The sequence below is a fragment of the Tupaia chinensis genome, unplaced genomic scaffold (genome assembly GCF_000334495.1).
Source record: "Tupaia chinensis unplaced genomic scaffold, TupChi_1.0 Scaffold000094_1, whole genome shotgun sequence".
NCBI classification, from domain to species: domain Eukaryota; kingdom Metazoa; phylum Chordata; class Mammalia; order Scandentia; family Tupaiidae; genus Tupaia; species Tupaia belangeri.
Window position 1 is genome coordinate 6,063,013 of NW_006159556.1, and position 18,271 is coordinate 6,081,283.

Below are 18,271 nucleotides of genomic sequence, written 5' to 3' on the forward strand. Positions count from 1 at the left end.
TTCCTTCTCTGGTCAAATTAAAATAAATAAATAAAGTTAAATAATTCTTTAAAAAAAAAAAAAAGGAGTTGCTCATTCCCTACTAACTGTTCCTGGGCCATTAGTTATTCTTTAGTCTTATTATCTATGGTAAGCAAGCATACTTTTGAAAACTTATTTCTTTTTTTTTCTTGAAGAGGTTTTTGCTATAGGGTGCGTGCGTTCTCCAGAAAGAGGCAGAGACAGAAAGTGAGAAGTCACCCTCCAGGGGGGATGGCCACACTGCAGTCCCTTCTCCTCCATTCTCCTCTTGGAATCTTGGGCACGCATGCACACGTGCCTGGCACAAGTTTAAGCCACCGGGTCCAGGACTCAAATTGCGGTTGACTACATGGGAGTCCAGCGACATAGCCATTATGCTAACTGCTGGTCCCAATAAATCTTTTTCGTAAAAAAACGTTTTATGTTGGGACCGGAGCCAGAAGGTAGTATAGTGGTTGAGGGTGTTGGATTCTCATGTGGCCAACAGCGTTTCGAGTCCTGGACCTGGTAGCTTGAGCTTACTCACTCTCTCTCTTTCTTTCTCTCTCTCATTGTGTCCCTCTCAGGTCAAATTAAAATAAATAAACAAGTAAATAAAGTTAAATAAAATAATTCTTAAAAAAAAAAAATCTTTGGGACCAGGAGGTGGCATAGTGGTTTAAGGTATTGGATACTCCCACATGGCCAACCACAGTTTGAGTTCTGCACCTGGTGGCTTACTTTCTCACTTTCTCTCTTTCATCAAATTAAAAATAAATAAAAGAATAAATAAAGTTAAATAATTGTTAAAAAAAGATATTTTATGTTTTCAGTAAAGCCATGATCAAAAGATAATTCCTAAATGACTCCAGTGTTTTTCCAAAAGAAATTAATATTATTTAAAAAAATTGTTAGACTTCCAGAACTTTATTTAAATGTACTCTAATGAGAATACCTAAAAATTAATTAATGAATACAGAAAATTATTAGAACTCTTCATAAGGAATTTATTTTTAAATGCTTTTAATGGCAAAAATATCTTAGAAAAAAATAGATAATAACTTTATAACTTTAATGCTTTAGAGAATTTGAAATATTGTTTAATCTAATTCCTTTATTATATAAACAGTTTCTCCAAACATTAGCGGTTTACCTAAAATAAATCTGTGGAAATCAGTGTATATATAATTGTTTTTGAGTATTAGTATGGTTTTCTTTCAAATATACCATAATGTCTATAATAATAAAATTTGTATTATAATAAAAAAAAATGTGTTTATGGGGGCCAGCAGGTGGTGTGGTGGTTTAGGGCGCCGGACTCTCACATGGCTGAACACGGTTCAGGTCCCGGACCTGGCGACTTGCTTTCTCCCTTTCCCTCTCTCTTTCTCACTCTGCCCCTCTCTAAAAAGTGTCTTTATAAGGAATAATAGTAAGGAGAAATTTCTCAGAGTAGTTAATAGATTTATAAAACTGGAAAATACTTTTCTGTTTTAAACTTGAGAATACAACGAGAGAATAAAAATATTTGCTGTGTCGTCCTTTTTCTAGGTTGGAACAAGCAAAAGAGGCAGAGTCCAAAGATGCCTTGAAAGATCTGGTTAATCTGATAACATCCCTCACAACATACGGTGTCAATGAACTAAAACCAGCTGGTGTTACCACAGGGGCGCCCTTTTTGTTGCCTGGGTTTGCAGTACCTCAGCCTGCAGGCAAAGGTGAGTCTGTTTTGTTTTGGTTTGTGTTTGGTGTTTCATTTCAAGCTCCTCAGAAAAACAGAAAACAAATTCATCTTACTTTGATTATTTGTGTATTGTGTATAAACGTAGTATTTTCTTTTGGTTGAAGTTTGAGTTTTTTTATGGTTTAAGTCAAATAAGAATTTCTTGAGTTACAGTCTTTATTCTAGCAGATCATATACCTGAAAATAATAAGATTATCATAAAAATCAGTGAAATTTGTAGCATTTCATCTTAACAGCAAATAATTTTATAATCTAAATATCGTCCTTTTGAATGTTAGCACCCACACATTTCTACTTTACAAGGATGGAAATTTATTCACACTTTGATCTCTAGAACTATTAGGTATATAAATGCTTATATTTTCTTTAAAACTTTGCAAACCTGAGTACAAAGAAGTTACATAATTTCATTTAGGTCAGAGAATTTTTTTTTTTTTTTTAATTTTTGCTATGGGACATGTGTTCAGCAGAAAGAGAGCAGGAAATTGAGAAATCACCTTCTGGAAGGCATAGCCACATCACAGTCCCTTCTCCTCTAGTCTCTGTCAGGATTTTGGGCAGGTACGCCATATATGCCCAGAGTGATTTTCAGGCTGCCCCTATCTGATACTTGAACCACACAGTCGGCCATATGGGATGGGATCCAGTGCCTTAACCTCTATGCCACCTGCTGGCCCCAGACAATAAACTTTTATAGTCTAGATTTCGTAACATCTAGACCCTCGTCTAAAGATCTTATACTTAGAAAAACCTATTTAATAGTTAAGAACACTTAATTACATAAGAAAACAAGCTAGTTGTACTGTTTGTTTAATTTTTTTTTAATGTGCAGTAGCCATTCCCAAAGACTCATAGTTTCTTTCACATCATTGTTACTTCGTATGCTATCTTGATCAGTATGGCTTTGTATTGTGTATTAAGTCTTAAGATGAGGTAATATGAGTTTACCATTTTGTTTTTCCTTTTCAAAATCATTTTGGCTATTTTTGGTCTTTTGAACTTCTATATAAATTTAATAATTATTATTGGAAGAAAACCTGCTGAGGTATTGATTGATAGTATATTAAATCTCAGATCAGGTTGGGGAGAATTGACATCTTGACAGTATTGAGTTCTCCAACCCAAGAAAATCCTAGAGTTCTCCATTTATTTGAGTCTTTTCCAGTCAGTAGTGTGTAATCTTAATTGCCAGAGGGCATGTGAAACAGAAAGAGACAGAGAAACAAAGAGAAAGGGAGCAATGAAGCATGGTCATTTCCACCCCTTCACCTCCATTTCTCCATCCTCTTGGGATCTTGGGCATGCACACATACAGGCTCAGCATGTTTTTCAAGCCATCAGGACTAGGATTTGAACCTCAGCCAGTCATTTGGGATCCAACTCCATTATCCACTAGGTCATGGAGCTAGGCCTATCGGCAGTGTGTTAAGAGTTTTTATTATATAGCTCTCCCTTCATTCTTTTCTTCCTTCTTTTCCTTTTATTCTTTTTTTTGCCAGAAGGCATATGTGCTTGCTGAAGAGAACAGGGAGAGGAGGGAAAGTGAGAAATTATCCCTCATGGGGCTTGTTCACATCGTAATCCCTTCTCCCGTTTTTTACTTCCTTTGGGAATTCTGAGCATACATGCACATGCACCAATGTGTGTCTTAAGCCACCAGATCCAGGGCTTAAACCCCACAGTTGACCATGTGGGATCCAGCCACCTTAACCAGCAGGCCACAGGCTGGCCCAATACTTTGTTTCTTTGTTGACTCTATCCTTATATAATTTTATTCTTCTTGGTGTTGTTGTGAACAAAATTATTTTCTCTATTTGATTTGGATTGCTCATTGCCACTTTATAGAAATGCAGTTGATTTTTGAAGTACTCTTGACTTTGTTTGACTTAATAGTTTTTGTTTTATTATTAATTTTAATGTGACCCTTTTTCGTGGCAGATTTCTTATTAATCTTGTTCAGATAAGGGATGAGGGACTGTTGTGTAAGAATAGAGATGAGGAAAGCCATTTGTGACAGTGCCATGCTTCACACTAAGCACGAGGTGGTGATAGTTCCTCACAGATTGTAACTCTTGTTTTAGACTCATATGGGTTGGGGCCGTGTCTATTCTAACACATGTGGTTTTATCTTGTTATCTTATTATCAATTACTTGCTCACAGTGCTTTTGGAAATGTATTTGATTTCATTGGTGTCCCTTTGATTTTGAAGGTAAATTCATGTTATTAATGAATTTTCACCAATTTGTTGATATAATTACATTATAAAAAGTAAACTTTAATATGTGTACCTTCTGTTACTCTAGACATTCGTATCGTATGCTCATCATATTTACCCATCTTATTCTTAGTGCTGATTTTAGATAAGTGAAAAAGTATAGAAATAAATCATTTAAAAGAAAATGTAAACTCCACTATTACCTATGAACCTGTTTGTATATGTTATAGCTTAAAAATGACTTGTTTTTCCAAATTCTATGGCAAGAGCTCCTGTAAAGCTGTGTATCTTTGCTAGCAGAAAGATTTTCCAAAGGACATTAAAGGAAAATGTAGTCCTTATCTTTAAATGGGAAATACACGTTCAGCTTAATAACAACTTCATGGTGGTTTCTGATCTTACTATTGCAGAAATGTTTCCAAGATGAGAACTATGACTCAGCTCTCCACAGTTTCTAAATTTGTCCCCTAAAGAGAATGAGTGGTTTTAATGTTACTTTTTTATTATTATTATTTTTTTAAGAGAGATTTTTCTCCTATATGATGCATGTGCTCGCCAGAGAGTCAGAGAGAGACAGAAAGCAAGAAATCTCCCCCCATCTCGGGGGGTGTTGGGGATGACCATGCCACAATCCCTTCTCCATTTTCCTCTCAGGATTTTGGGCATGCATGTACACGTGCCCAGTGTGAGTTTTAAGCCCTCGGGTCTGGGTCTGAAACCGCTGTCAACTACATGGGAGTTCAGTGACACAACCATTATGACATCTGCTGGCTCCCAATATAGAGTGTATCTCTTTATAAGAAAAGACTATACGTGTCCTTTTAATTTGCTATAGGGCACACATGCTCACCAGAGAGAGAACAGTGAGGCAGTGGGTGGGGCCAGAGTGAAAAAGCAAAGTGTCAGGTCCAGGACTCAAACTGCAGTTGGTGGTGTGGGAGTCCAGTGCCTTAATCATCCAGGCTACCTGCTGGCCCCCACATTTCTTTATTTAAACCTTTACTTATATTTCATTTTACTTATGCCTGTTTCATCCACCCTTTCTTTTTTGACTTTTGCCAGAGAAAGTGTGCACGAGACAGAGACAGATAGGAAAGAGACAGAGAGAAAGAGAAAGCTATTATAGAAAGTACCCCCCTCGTGGGCATAGTCACACCGTAACCTCTTCTCCTCTATTTCTCCCTTCTTTGGGGATTTGGGAACATATGCACATGTGCCCAGCTTGTTTTTCAAACCACTGGGTCCAAGACTCAAACCATGTAATTGGTCTATGGATTGAACTGCATAAACATTAGGCCACTAGCCGGAATATATTTATGTGTTATAAGCAAAGCAAAAAAAAATCCAAAACATTAAAATCATATTTGGACTGGAGGTATTTAGAAATCTTTATATTTTTCCATAGTGTCCAAACAAGGATTTCTGAATAGTCTTTCAAACCATTTTATTTTTTCCCTAGATTTATGTTTACCCTCTTTTGAAATCTTCCTTATTCTGTGTTGATTTTTTGGTCACTCTTGCAAATACTATATATTCTTAGTAATTGTAGAACCAAGGGACAGTTTTTAGAGGGAAGCACTTGTTTCCATGTGCCTCACATGTAAGTTTCTATGTTAACTTTTTAAATAATTATTGTCACTGTTTTGCCCTACAGTAGTCATCTATAAAGATTATTGCTTTTTTCCAGTTAATATCTTTGAAAAACCAGAGGTTTAAAAACATAACTAGTAGCTTGCTATAAATTGCTGTAACAGCTGTCTATGTGAAGAAATTGCACTTTAATTACAGTGTTGTAATTACAAAGAGAAAATTGGGACTTAGGGAGTTTTTTCTCTCTTACTTTCTTACTTTCATTTTTATTGCTTGGGCCAATTACTTCTTCAGCCTCAAAGTCTTTTCAAACTGAGAAATAACTGCTCTTTCAGACAAGGTCAATCTTAAAATAACAAAATGTGAAACCACCGCATGTTCCCAAGCTCTGAAGCCGGAATCTGTGTAATAATGCTCTCATGCTCTCTAAAACAGTCTGATTTTCCAGCGTGTATTGTGTTTGAATTGGAATATTTGTATTGATGCATTAAAAGTTTAATCAGTGTCATTTATTTTTATTTAAACAATTTGCACCCGATGAAAAGTAAGATCTTGTGGAAAAAGAGTATGTTCTTAGGAAACAGTAGAGAAATGTTAACAATTGATAATGTTTTCAAAAGGCTATTTGTCATGATTAAAATATCACATTGCACCTACTTTCCTGTTCTTGTTTTCTATTTTAGGTCACAGTGTGAGAAACATCCAGGCCTTTGCAGTGCTTCAGAATGCGTTTTTAAAAGCAAAAACCAACTTCCTTGCCCAAATCATCCTTGATGCCATCACGAACATTTACATGGCTGACAGTGCCAATTATTTCATCCTGGAATCACAGCACACACTGTCACAGTTTGCAGAGAAGATTTCTAAACTTCCTGAAGTACAAAACAAATACTTTGAGATGTTGGAGTTTGTTGTTTTTAGCTTAAATTATATCCCTTGTAAAGAACTTATTAGTGTTAGTATCCTCTTAAAATCTAGCTCTTCTTACCACTGTAGCATTATTGCAATGAAAACACTTCTAAAGTTTACAAGACATGACTACATATTTAAAGATGTGTTCAGGGAGGTGGGCCTTCTGGAGGTCATGGTAAATCTTTTGCATAAATATGCTGCCCTCTTAAAGGATCCAACTCAGGCACTAAATGAACAAGGTAAAGTTCCATAATTTATATTTGTTTCATAAAAGGGTTTGGGCCTATTGTTTGTTCCTGTTGTACCTTTCATTTAGTTGTCAATTTGAATGACTTCCTAAGATGTATTATTGTGACATCCTGTTGGGTGTTTCTAAAGGATAATGTGTTCTCCTCTCTTAGGGGACTGGGGAAAGGGAGTCTAGAATTATGCCCTCATGGTGGAAGAGGTTTAAAGTAATGTGAAACCTGAGGAAAACCATGTATGACCCATTCGTAATTGACCAGTGTCTAGTACTTTGGACTTCTAAGAGGGAAATTAAAAAACTTCTGGAAATAATTGGAATTACTATTAATTTTACTTATCGTTAAACATAATTAAATGTGTAGGTACCACAGAATGTTTTTAGTAATTATAGAGAGCAAATCTATTTCGTGATGTCATATTCATATACATATTTTATCATTCAGTACCTTTCTGCTAAATCTGATAAAAGTCTAGTAGTAGCTGGTAATTAGTAAATATTAAATATGAACTAATACAAGATAGGCAGAATTATTCATAAGCTTTTTAGGAAGGGTATTAGCATTTTTCTGTTCACCTCCTTGATTGGGAAACTCCTATAAGAATGATATATTTAACTTTGGTATTTTTGTTTTTTGGGTTTCTTTTTTGTTGTTTGGCTTTGTTTTTAATTGCCAGAGGGTATGTGTACTAGCCAGTGAGCGAGAGAGAGAGAGAGAGAGAGAGAGAGAGAGAGAGGGAGGGAGAAAGCACCCCCTAGTGGGCTGATCATGCTGAAATCCCTTCTTCATTTCTTGATTCTGTAGAGATTTTAGGCACACACACATACATGCCCAGCAGGTTTCTCAAATCACTGGGGTGAGGATTTGAACTGTGTTCAGCTTTGTGGGATCTGGCTCCCTTAAACACTAGATGACAGTGCTGACCCTGCATTTTCATTTTTAATATTGGTCTGATAACTATAATGTTCTAGTCACACTAAAATAAAATCTGGTAATAGTGATTTTAAGCCTATTTCATCAGATGGTGGGCATATGTATTATTTTAACTGTCATATTGTATCTATAATATTAGTGATGAAAGTGACCATTAAAGAAATATGAAAAGGGGCCCAGCCAGTGGTGTGGAGGTTAAGGTGGCTAGATCCCACATGAGGACCCAGTGACTTGAAAACTCACTGGGGCATTTGTGAGTGTCTCAAATACTGAGAGGCAAATGCAGAAGGGACAGTGGTGAAGCCATCTTTCTCTGGCAGGTGTGCTTTCTCATTTTTCCTTTCTTTCTGTCTTTTCCTGTCTTTCTCCAGCAAGAGTATGCGCCATATAACAGAAGCTAAGCTAAATAAATAAATAAATAAATAAATAAATAAATAAATAAATTTTAAAAAGAAAAAAGAAAAGAAAGAATATTAAAAGGAATTATTAAAATGAATTGAATCAAGAAAAATTAAGTATATCACTTTTGTGATTTGGATCTTTGAACTTTTTTCCTAGGGGACTCAAGAAATAATAGTTCAGTTGAAGACCAAAAACACCTGGCTTTGTTGGTTATGGAGACCTTGACAGTCCTTCTTCAGGGATCAAACACAAATGCAGGTAATTAGGGAAACCTCAAGCTTATGCTTTCTTAGATTACCTCTGGTTACATTTTCTCTAGTGATTCTTGCTTCTGAAATGCTCATATTAAAGGAAAAAACTATAGATTCAATGATGGTACAATTATGTACTTTAAAAATGCAATGTGTGTGTGGTTTTCAAGCCACCAGGTCCAGGACTCACACCACGGTTGGTCATGTAGGAGTTCAGCACTATAAATGCCATGCTACCTTGCCAGCCCCATCCAAATCCAATACTTTTGACCATTCAAAGTGTATTAATGATAAAATATATAATGGTATTGCCATTTTAAAATGTTCCATGCTGCTTTTTATAGTATACCTAATGTTTAAAGTATGCTTTGCTCCTTTTTAAAAGTTTTAAAAATTTTCCCAGATGGTCCATGTGCTCACTGGAGAGAGAGAAAGCAAGAAAAGAGAGAGAATGGTCAATCTCTTTTTTCCCATGTCCTCCTTTCGGGATTTGGGCACACACACACACACACATGTACCTGAAGTGTTTCTCAAGCCACTTAAAAGACTTAAAGCCATGTTAGTATTTAAATCATGTAGTTGGCCATGTGAGATCTGGCTACCTTAACCACCATGCCACCAGCTGATCACTTTTCTATTTTTTTGACTTACATAAATGCCCTCATTCAAGTAATTTGGATACTTAAATTATTTCCATTTCTTTCATGTGGTGATTTCCTCAATATTTTGGCAAGACAGGTTAGAGTATTGTAATGTTATACCCTTCGGGAATAGTGATAAATGATTCTCTAATAAAGCTTACCTTTGTGGGGACCAGCAGTTAGCATAATGGCTATGTCACTGAACTCCTATGTAGTCGACCATGATTGAAGTTCCGGACCCAGTGGCTTAACCTCACACCGGGTGCACGTGCATGTGTGCCCAAGATCCCAAGAGGAGAATGGAGGAGAAGGGACTGTGGCATAACCATACCCCTTGGGTGGGTGATTTCTTGCTTTCTGTCTCTCTTTTTCTGGTGAGCACATGCACTCTGTAGCAAAAAGCTCTCAAAAAAAAAAAGAAAAAAAAAAAAAAAAACTTACCTTTGAGACCAGTTATGTCACTGGACTCCCAGATAGTCAACTAAAGTCCAAGTTCCAGACCCAGTTGCTTGAAACTCACACCAGGCTCATTTGCGTGCATGCCTAAGATCCCAGGAGGAGAATGGAGGAGAAAGGACTGTGGCATGGCTATCTCTCCTGGGGAATGATTTCTCTCATTCTGTCTCTGTCTTTCCGGAGTGTGCATGTGCCCTATAGCAAAAATATTTCTTAAAAAAAAAAAAAAGCTTAACTTCTTCCAGGTAAATAAGATTTGTTAAATATTTTATTTCATCTTTGTCTCAGTTCCTTTTTATTCATTTTTTTAAACCTGTCATTAGCAGTCAAACTGTATTTATAAAATAATCACTTTTGCTTTTAAGAAAAAGATTACTGGGACCAGCAGTTAGCATAATGGCTATGTCGCTGAACTCCCATGCAGTCCACCGCGGTTTGAGTCCCAGACCCAGTGACTTAAACTCATACCAGGTGCGTGTGCGTAAGTGCCCAAGATCCAAAGAGGAGAATGGAGGAGAAGGGATTGCGGCGTGGCCATCCCTCCCAGGAGTGATTTCTCTTTTTCTGTCTCTCTGTCTTTCTGGCAAGCACATGTGCCCTATCGCAAAAACCTCTCCAAAAAAGAAAAAGATTACTTGAAATCTTACTCTATGTTAAAAAACTCAGGCAACAATATCCATCTATATACTTGAGAGGAATGAGGGAAAAGTGAGTTCAGATGGTTAAACTGGGTTTAGAGACTACAGAACTTTTTAAGACATGGTAAAGAGCTTGGATTATATTTTATGTGTTATGGAAGTGATGGATGAGTAAACACCATGCCAAAAAAAATCATGGTTGTTTGCCTGAATGCAGAGAAACTTAACATTCAGCACATTTAAAATATGTGTTGCAAGCACTGTGCTAGGTATGTTAAAGATGCAAAAGATAATTCTTAGTTCAATGAAATTACAATTTAATGGAGAAAGATGTAAGCAAATAATTAGATAAGTAAACATTTAAACACAATTTCAGCAAATACCAAGGCAGAGTTGAATGAATTTAGTAGGTAATTGAGACAAAAAATATGATAACGTTTAATGGATGCTATACTTAACATTTTGTTGATGGAGATATTCAGAAACATGTACACTAACAAGAATTTATTTGCAAATTAGTTTTCGATTATTTGGCAGAGTTGCATGGGGAAAGGTTGAACAACTGTACTCATGTGGAGGAATGAGAGTTCACCCCAAGTACCAAAAGTCACTTAATACATCTCCTAAAATGCCAAACATTTTTATGCAGTTCTTTTCTTACTGTGCTTCTTTTCCTTAGTAAGAAAGATGTTACCATCTGTGTGATCTCAGAACTTAACCTAGTGCTTTCTTTATAGGGTGTATTATAAAACTATTGGCCATTATGATTATCTAAGGGGCCTCAACTAACAATCTAGAGACAAGTTCATACGGTCTTCACATAATCAAAGGATGTTACAAATTCCACAAATGTTGAATCTCATGACTCACACTCACTCTAAGATAATTATTATGAAGTTAGCAATTAGGAAATCACTAAATAGAAAGGATACTGGCTGCAAGAGCAAAATTATACTGTCAATTACTCACTCAACAAATATTTATGGAAACATGGATTTGGAGGTAATCTGAGTTTAATGGGAGACCAAAGCACACAAATATTAATATTAAGGCTGTTTGATATAAACTATAATGAAAATATATAAAAATGTTACTAAAGCATTAAGGGTAGAGGAATTAGAAGAAATAATAATTAGTAATTCAAGGCACTTGGACTTTTGTGTGTTTGTGTGTGTGTGTGTGTGTGAATGAGGTTGGTGCTTGATATGAGAGCAGTATCAGAGCTGGGCTGTGTAGGCATAAATCCTGCTCTGCATTTACTAGTGACTTTGGCCATTACTCAGCTTCTCAAGAGGAGAAGAGATTAAATAAACCAATCTGTGTGAAGATGCCAAAGCAGTACAATGACAGATGTTTTCATATTTCTTCCTCCTTTTTTAAAAAAATAAGTTTTTGTTTGTTTGTTTGTTTGTTTTTTTAAGACAGTGTGTGCTCACTGAGAGAGAGAAAGATAGAGAGGGAAAGTGAGAAATCTTCTCCCGAGGGGATGACCACACTGCAATGCCATCTGCTCCATTCTCTTCTAGGAATTTTGAGTACGCATGTACACACATCCAGCATGTTTTTCAGACCTCCTGGTCAGGACTTGAACCATGCTGCTGGCCAGGTGGGATCCAACTGCCTTCACCTCTATGCCACCTCCTGGCCCAACTGATGCTTTCTTCTATAGAGTTTGTCTATTTTTGTTTTTGTGCTCAATCAATTAAAAACGTTTAGTTCTTTATAGTTTTTCCCATAATAGAATAATTTATTCTATTTCTTTATTGCTACTTCTTTGAACGCCTTATTCATTTAAATCTCATCTTTCTGGGGTATTGTTCATTCTAAAGCCTTTTTACATAAAGTGATTTCAGTATTGAGTAAACTTTCCGAATGATCTAGATATGGAGAATTTAGCCATGGTAAACATATCAGGACATTCATCTAGTGTTAAGGATCTAGAGAAGATGCACATATACTTTGGCAGATATCCTGCCTTGTGATTTTGCACTATAATTTAAGGGAGAAATAGCTGGGTAGGTTTAATTTGCAATCTTTTGAGTTACTATACCTACAAAAAAAATCGAATTTTAATTCATCTGGCTTGTCTCAGGAAGTTTTAAGTTATCCAGTGTTTTTCTTTTTCTCCCTCCTTCAAGGAATCTTCCGAGAATTTGGGGGTGCAAGATGTGCGCATAATATAGTGAAGTACCCTCAGTGCCGGCAGCATGCCCTGATGACGATCCAGCAGTTGGTGCTCTCTCCAAATGGGGATGACGACATGGGCACTCTCCTGGGTTTGATGCATTCAGCCCCACCAACAGAACTGCAGCTGAAGACTGACATATTAAGGGTAAGTCGTATAAATGTGTGTTTCTACTCTTTTACTACTAAGACCTATGATTACTTTTTAATGATTTATATTTAAGTGACAGGCAGAAATTTCAGAAATCCAAATTACCAGAAGAAACACACAGCTTTGTAGAGGCATTTGAAAAGACTTATTCATCTGAAAGTCATTCATGTCTTTCATATGCATTACTGCTGCTAAACCTTGACAGTAATTATCTTGGCATATAGAAATAATACCTTAAATAAAAAGTATATGAGTGATATACAGCATCTTAATATATACTAAATACAAACATTTTCTTTTTTTTTTTTTTTGGAGAGGTATTTTGCTATAGGACACATGCGCCTGCCAGAAAGACAGACAGAAAGTGAGAAATCACTCCCCAGAGGGGATGGTCACACCGCAATCCCTTCTCCATTCTCCTTTTGGGATCTTGGGCACACACGCATATGCACCTGGCATGAGTTTAAGCCACCGGGTCTGGGACTTCAACCGCGGTCTGCTACAAAGGAGTCCTGCGACATAGCCATTACGCCAACTGCTGGTCCCAATATAGACATTTTGTATTCAGTTAAAATCACTCACAAGGTTATGCCTCTGTGAAATAAAATGTTTTATATGACTTTGTATACATATATATGTGTATGTAAATATATATGTATGTATATAGTGGGTGTTCCAGTAGACAGTTCATCTACTAGAAATGTACATGATTTTTATCATTATTCCTTAGCAAGCCTCTAACATAACATCCTATTTTGTAGATGAGAATAATTAGGATTTAGAGAGGTCATGTAATTTGTATATGTTTATATACTAATTTGTTTTTGAGGAAGTAGAGTTAACCCCCAGATTTATTTTTAAGATTCATGTATTTAATTTTATTTATTATTAATTTTTTAATTTGATCAAAGAGAGACAGAGAGACGAGAGAGAGAGGGAAAGTAAGAAAGCAAGCTACCAGGTCCAGGACTTGAACTGTGGTCAGCCATGTGGGAGTCCAGCACTTTAACCACCATGACACCTTCTGGCTCCAATCCCAGATTTCAATACAAAATACCACTATGTTTTACACAAAATTATGTACATATATATTCTTTCGCATTACCATGGTCTCTCATATGCCTGTGTAAGAAATTTTTAGAATAGGGAACCAGCAGTTAGCGTAATGGCTATGTCGCTAGACTCCCATGTAGTCAACCGCGGTTCGCGTCCCGGACCCGGTGGCTTAAAACTCACGCCGGGCGCGTGTGCATGCGTGCCCAAGATCCCGAGAGGAGAATGGAGGAGAAGGGATTGCGGCGTGACCATCCCACCTGGGGGGTGATTTCTCGCTTTCTGTCTCTCTGTCTGTCTCTGTCTGTCTGGCAAGCACATGCGCCCTATAGCGAAAACCTCTCAAAAAAAAAAAGAAAAGAAATTTTTAGAATAAAGTTAAAGGTGTCACTTTTAATTTTCTGATAAGTGAATTAGTACTGCACGTCAGCAGCAGTACAACCATCACTTATTTGCTGCTGCTTATGTGCCAAATAATATTGTCTGCATTTAGTTACATCTGCTTATTTAGTCCTACCAATAAAAATAGATTCTTTTAGCACCTCTCTTTTACAAATTGTAATCTGCAACACCCCCCCACACCCCCCGGTGTTTATATCTGATAGATAGAGAAGCCAAGATCTAGACTCAACTAGTCTTCCTACAGAGTTACACTTTTAACTTCTGCGCTATCCATGTTTTTTCAAAAGAAACAGCCTTTTTTGACCAGAAACTTGTATTTAAATGACATCTGGGTAAAATGAGATAAGCTCATTAAGATTTACATTATTTCATTCATTTATTGACCCATAGTTTCTAAATACTATTTCCCATTATAAGGAACCAGGACTCCTTGGAGAAATAGTTTATTCCAGCGACAGGGCAGGTAAAGAAAAATGAACCTAAAACATTTTATTTAGTTAAAAAGTAGGGAAATAATCAAAGAAAATAAGTAAGTAAATAAATACAAATTATCAAATAACTGAGAGAGGAGGAAACACTCTCATTTACTGTTAAAATTATAATAAAATAATCAAGAAAATCACTATCTATTGTAATAATAAATTATGCAGGGAAAACTCATCCTGGGTTGAGGTGAAAGAAGCACAGTGGTATAGCACAGGGTCTGTGAAGCAGACCTGCATAGGAAGGCTGCCAGTTTGTGTCCTCTGACCTCCCTGAGTACACTAGGCACATACATGCCCATGACCTGGACTGGCTAAAATCGAGGGTGGGTCGGTGTTGGGACCTTGTCAGGGTACTTATGGAATACATTAATGAACTTAAAAACAAAAAGTTATCATGGGTAACTAACCATATGGGATGAAAGTTTGAGAAATAGGGTTTTTATATTCTCAAGGTGTGTCTTCAAAGAATAATTTTAAATTTCAAATGGTGAATAGACTCTACCTTAACCAAATGATCAAAATTAACTTAGCCTATGATGGAATTGATGAACAGCATGTCCTACCTCTCATGAAGCACCGAGAAGAATTCCGCATTACTTTTTTTTTTTTTCAGTTTTCTACCAGAATTATATATAGTGCAAATCTAACTATGAGAAAATATCAGATAAACCCAAAATTTCAGACTCTCTGTAAAGTAACTGACCTGTATTCTTCAAAAATGAAATTAAAAATGATTTAAGAACTGTTACTGAATATGATCTTGAATTCTTTTTTTTTTTTAACTATAAAGGATGTTACCGATATTTGACAAAAACATGAGTAGGTGTGTAGAATATATCATTGTATTGTTCCAGTGTAAATTTTCTAATTTTAATCATTTTACTGTGGGTAAGGGATTCTTTTTTTAAAAGGGAAAATACACACAAACTTTGAAACATACAAGAAATTGGAAAGAGAAAAAGAGATCATGAGATCAGTCAAGTTAAATATTAATATTTGGAGATATTCAGGAATTGGGTGAACTATTTTTGCAATTTAAATAGTAACAGATACAAAGCCAGTGTGTTTATCCCAGCCTCCAAGGCCCTTGTGACCCAGTCTCTCTCTGCTCTGATTTTCTTTCCTAGTACCTTCATCTGTAGGTGAGAATAGGGCAATTTTCCCTCTACTCTCCAAGTTCTTAGAGTAAGAGAAAAGCAATGATTTGTTTAGGAATGTGTATACTTAATGTGTACATGGGAGATACTCAGAAAAACATGACTTATTCCTAAAGAGTTGGCTTAACCTATCTCTAGTTTGTATAGCATCTTCAACAAAGAATGGTGTGTGTGTGTATGTGTGCGTGCGTGTGTGTGTGTGTGTAATTTTTTGCCATAGGGCATGTACGCTTGCCTGAAAGAGACAGTGAGAGGAAAAGTGTGATATCACCCCCTGGGGAGGTTGGTCATGCTGCAGTCCCTTCTCCATTATCCTGCTGGGTTTTTGGGCACTCATGCACCCATTATTGATGGCATGGTTTTCTTTCTTTTTTTTTTTTTTATGTGTTTTTTAATTTCAAGAAAGGCAGTTTTAGTTTTAATAAATCAAAATAAAAAAATGTTAAGAGAACTTTGCTTAAGACTTAAAGCCAGGAAGCAGGTTAGGATTCTGTTCAAATAGTAGTTACCTGGATCTGTTGACAGTTCAAGAGAAAAAATCCTTATCTCTGTACTACAAAGCATAGAAAAAGATCAGTATTTAGTCAAAAGCCATAAAATTCTATTTTATCAGCTCAGTCTCATGTACTTAATCTAACTTCTGTTGTGGTCCAAGCTTTCTGTTTAAATTCTGGAAGATAATATTCAAATATGGGCTTGTCCCTACCATTAAGCTGGCCCTTTCCTTAGATGTTTTTTTAACTCATTTCTGTGTCTGATTTTTGTTTTCCTGATATAACACTCCCTTCAGAACTTCTTGGAGAACTGGTTTGGTGTCATTAAATTCTTTCAGGTTGTGTTTATCTGAGAATGTTCTTGTCTTCTCTTCCCATATGAAAGATAATCTTGCTGGGCACAATATTCTTAGTTTAAATTGTTTTTCACTGTAACACTTTTTTTTCCTTTATGCTATTGTATATTCCATATTGTTCTGATTATTGTTTAATGACAATTTTAAATATGCATTTCATTTTAAAAGCAAGATTCATCTGACTGTATTTATCTCTTAGAAAAAAAGGACTTTGGCATGAGTATCAATATTTGAGGAACATTTGTATATTCGAAGGGATTGTTATGAGAAAAGATAGCTTCAAAAGATGTTAATGTTGTCAACAGTTTTTAACATGGAGTTTCCTCCTCTTTTGGCACCTTATTAATTGTATTTGTAAAATACTGGTGGTAGAGCCATCAAGAGCAGGCCCATATTTTTAAGGCAATGTTATTCTAGTTAATATTAATAACTAACTGACTATCAGGTTGAAAGAGGATGGGAAGGGGTCCTGAGGCATTGTATTTACTGTTTTATCAATACATGGTGTGAATGCTTGAAATGTGGCCTATTGTGGCCAACTATTGTGTTACTGAATGTGACTGGAAAGAGAGGCACAGTAGGGACCAACAGTTAGCGTAATGGCTATGTCGCTGAACTCCCACGTAGTCGACCGCAGTTCAAGTCCTGGACCTGGTGGCTTAAACTCACGCCAGGCACGTGTGCATGCATGCCCAAGATCCCGAGAGGAGAATGGAGGAGAAGGGATTGCTGCGTGGCCATCCACCTGGGGGGTGATTTCTCACTTTCTGTCTCTCTGTCTCTCCCTGTCTCTCTGGTGAGTACACATGCCCTGTAGCTAAAAAAAGAAAAAAAGAGAAGCACAGTGGCACCTCATTATATAGTATTTCCACAGCCATGTTCTTTTTTTTGTCTTTCTTTTTTATAAGGATTATTTAAACTTAATTTTACTTATTATTATTATTATTTTAATTTGCTATAGGACACGGCACTCACCAGAGAGAATGGTAGGGGGAGAGACAGAGAGAGAGAGAGAGAGAGAAAGCAAGCCATCAGATCCGGGACTCGAACTGTGGTTGGCCATGTGGGAGTCCAGCACCCCAACCACCTAGCCACCTGCTGGTCTCAACACATACATGTTCTTAAGAGCATAATAGGTAATAGCCAAATATAGAAAATTTGTAAGTGATGTTTTGAGTATTACTTATATTTTTAAATAATTTATTTTGCTATACATTGATATTACTCAGTTTTTCATTATGATGGTGTTTAACAGTTGATTCAACATTTCTGAAAATATGGCAACTAACTGTTGAAGAATCGGTGTGAGCCAGCTCCAGTCCTCCACTGCCTCGAGCGCACCAAGTAGTGTTGGAGGCATTGGGACTGGGGTCTCAGCTCCAGTTTCCATATTTGCTGCGCTCAGAACTCGCTGTCCATGTCTCTGTTCAGCTGACACATATTACATCCAGACCTGTGAAGTTTAATTTGTAATTACTTGTGCATAAACCTGACATTATACGATGCATCCTACTTTGTAGCTCTCCTGACACACAGCATTAATGTATAGCAGATGATTTTGCCTTTTCAACCACTGAACATCCAAATCTCATTGTACCTTTAGTGTATCATCATTTATCGATTTAACCAAGAAATTAAATGATTCATGATGTCCGAGTGTTTCAGATATGAAATGACGCTGCAGTCCTGTCAGAATGTCAGTAAAGACCTTGCTGGGAGCGCCTCCTCTCTTTGCTCCTTACCATCCTCCCCATCGCTTTCTCTCTGTCATAGAAGAAATAGATCATTTTTTTAAGCGTGGCATTCGTATGATTTACTATTACAAGTTTATTTAAAGTGGAAATTTATTGGTTTCAAAATAATGGAAGGAAGGCACTGTGTTTTCAAATTTCATTTATACTTATAATTTACATATTTCTTGTCTTTTTTTTTTTTTTTTTTTTAAGAGATTTTTTCCTTTG

The 18,271-nt window shown here is 36.4% G+C and overlaps 1 protein-coding gene across 7 annotated transcripts in view; it reads left to right on the forward strand.

Annotated features, from left to right (window-relative positions):
* The window catches only part of WDFY3 (WD repeat and FYVE domain containing 3), a 258,678-nt gene that overhangs the window by 103,483 nt on the left and 136,924 nt on the right, over window positions 1-18,271 (forward strand). For all 7 annotated transcript variants that reach the window (XM_014585831.2, XM_014585832.2, XM_006143286.3 and 4 more), the window contains exons 8-11: window positions 1,552-1,718; window positions 6,234-6,701; window positions 8,199-8,300; window positions 12,167-12,360. In XM_014585831.2, coding sequence (XP_014441317.1) covers window positions 1,552-1,718; window positions 6,234-6,701; window positions 8,199-8,300; window positions 12,167-12,360 — 931 coding nt within the window. The remainder of the gene's footprint in view (window positions 1-1,551; window positions 1,719-6,233; window positions 6,702-8,198; window positions 8,301-12,166; window positions 12,361-18,271) is intronic.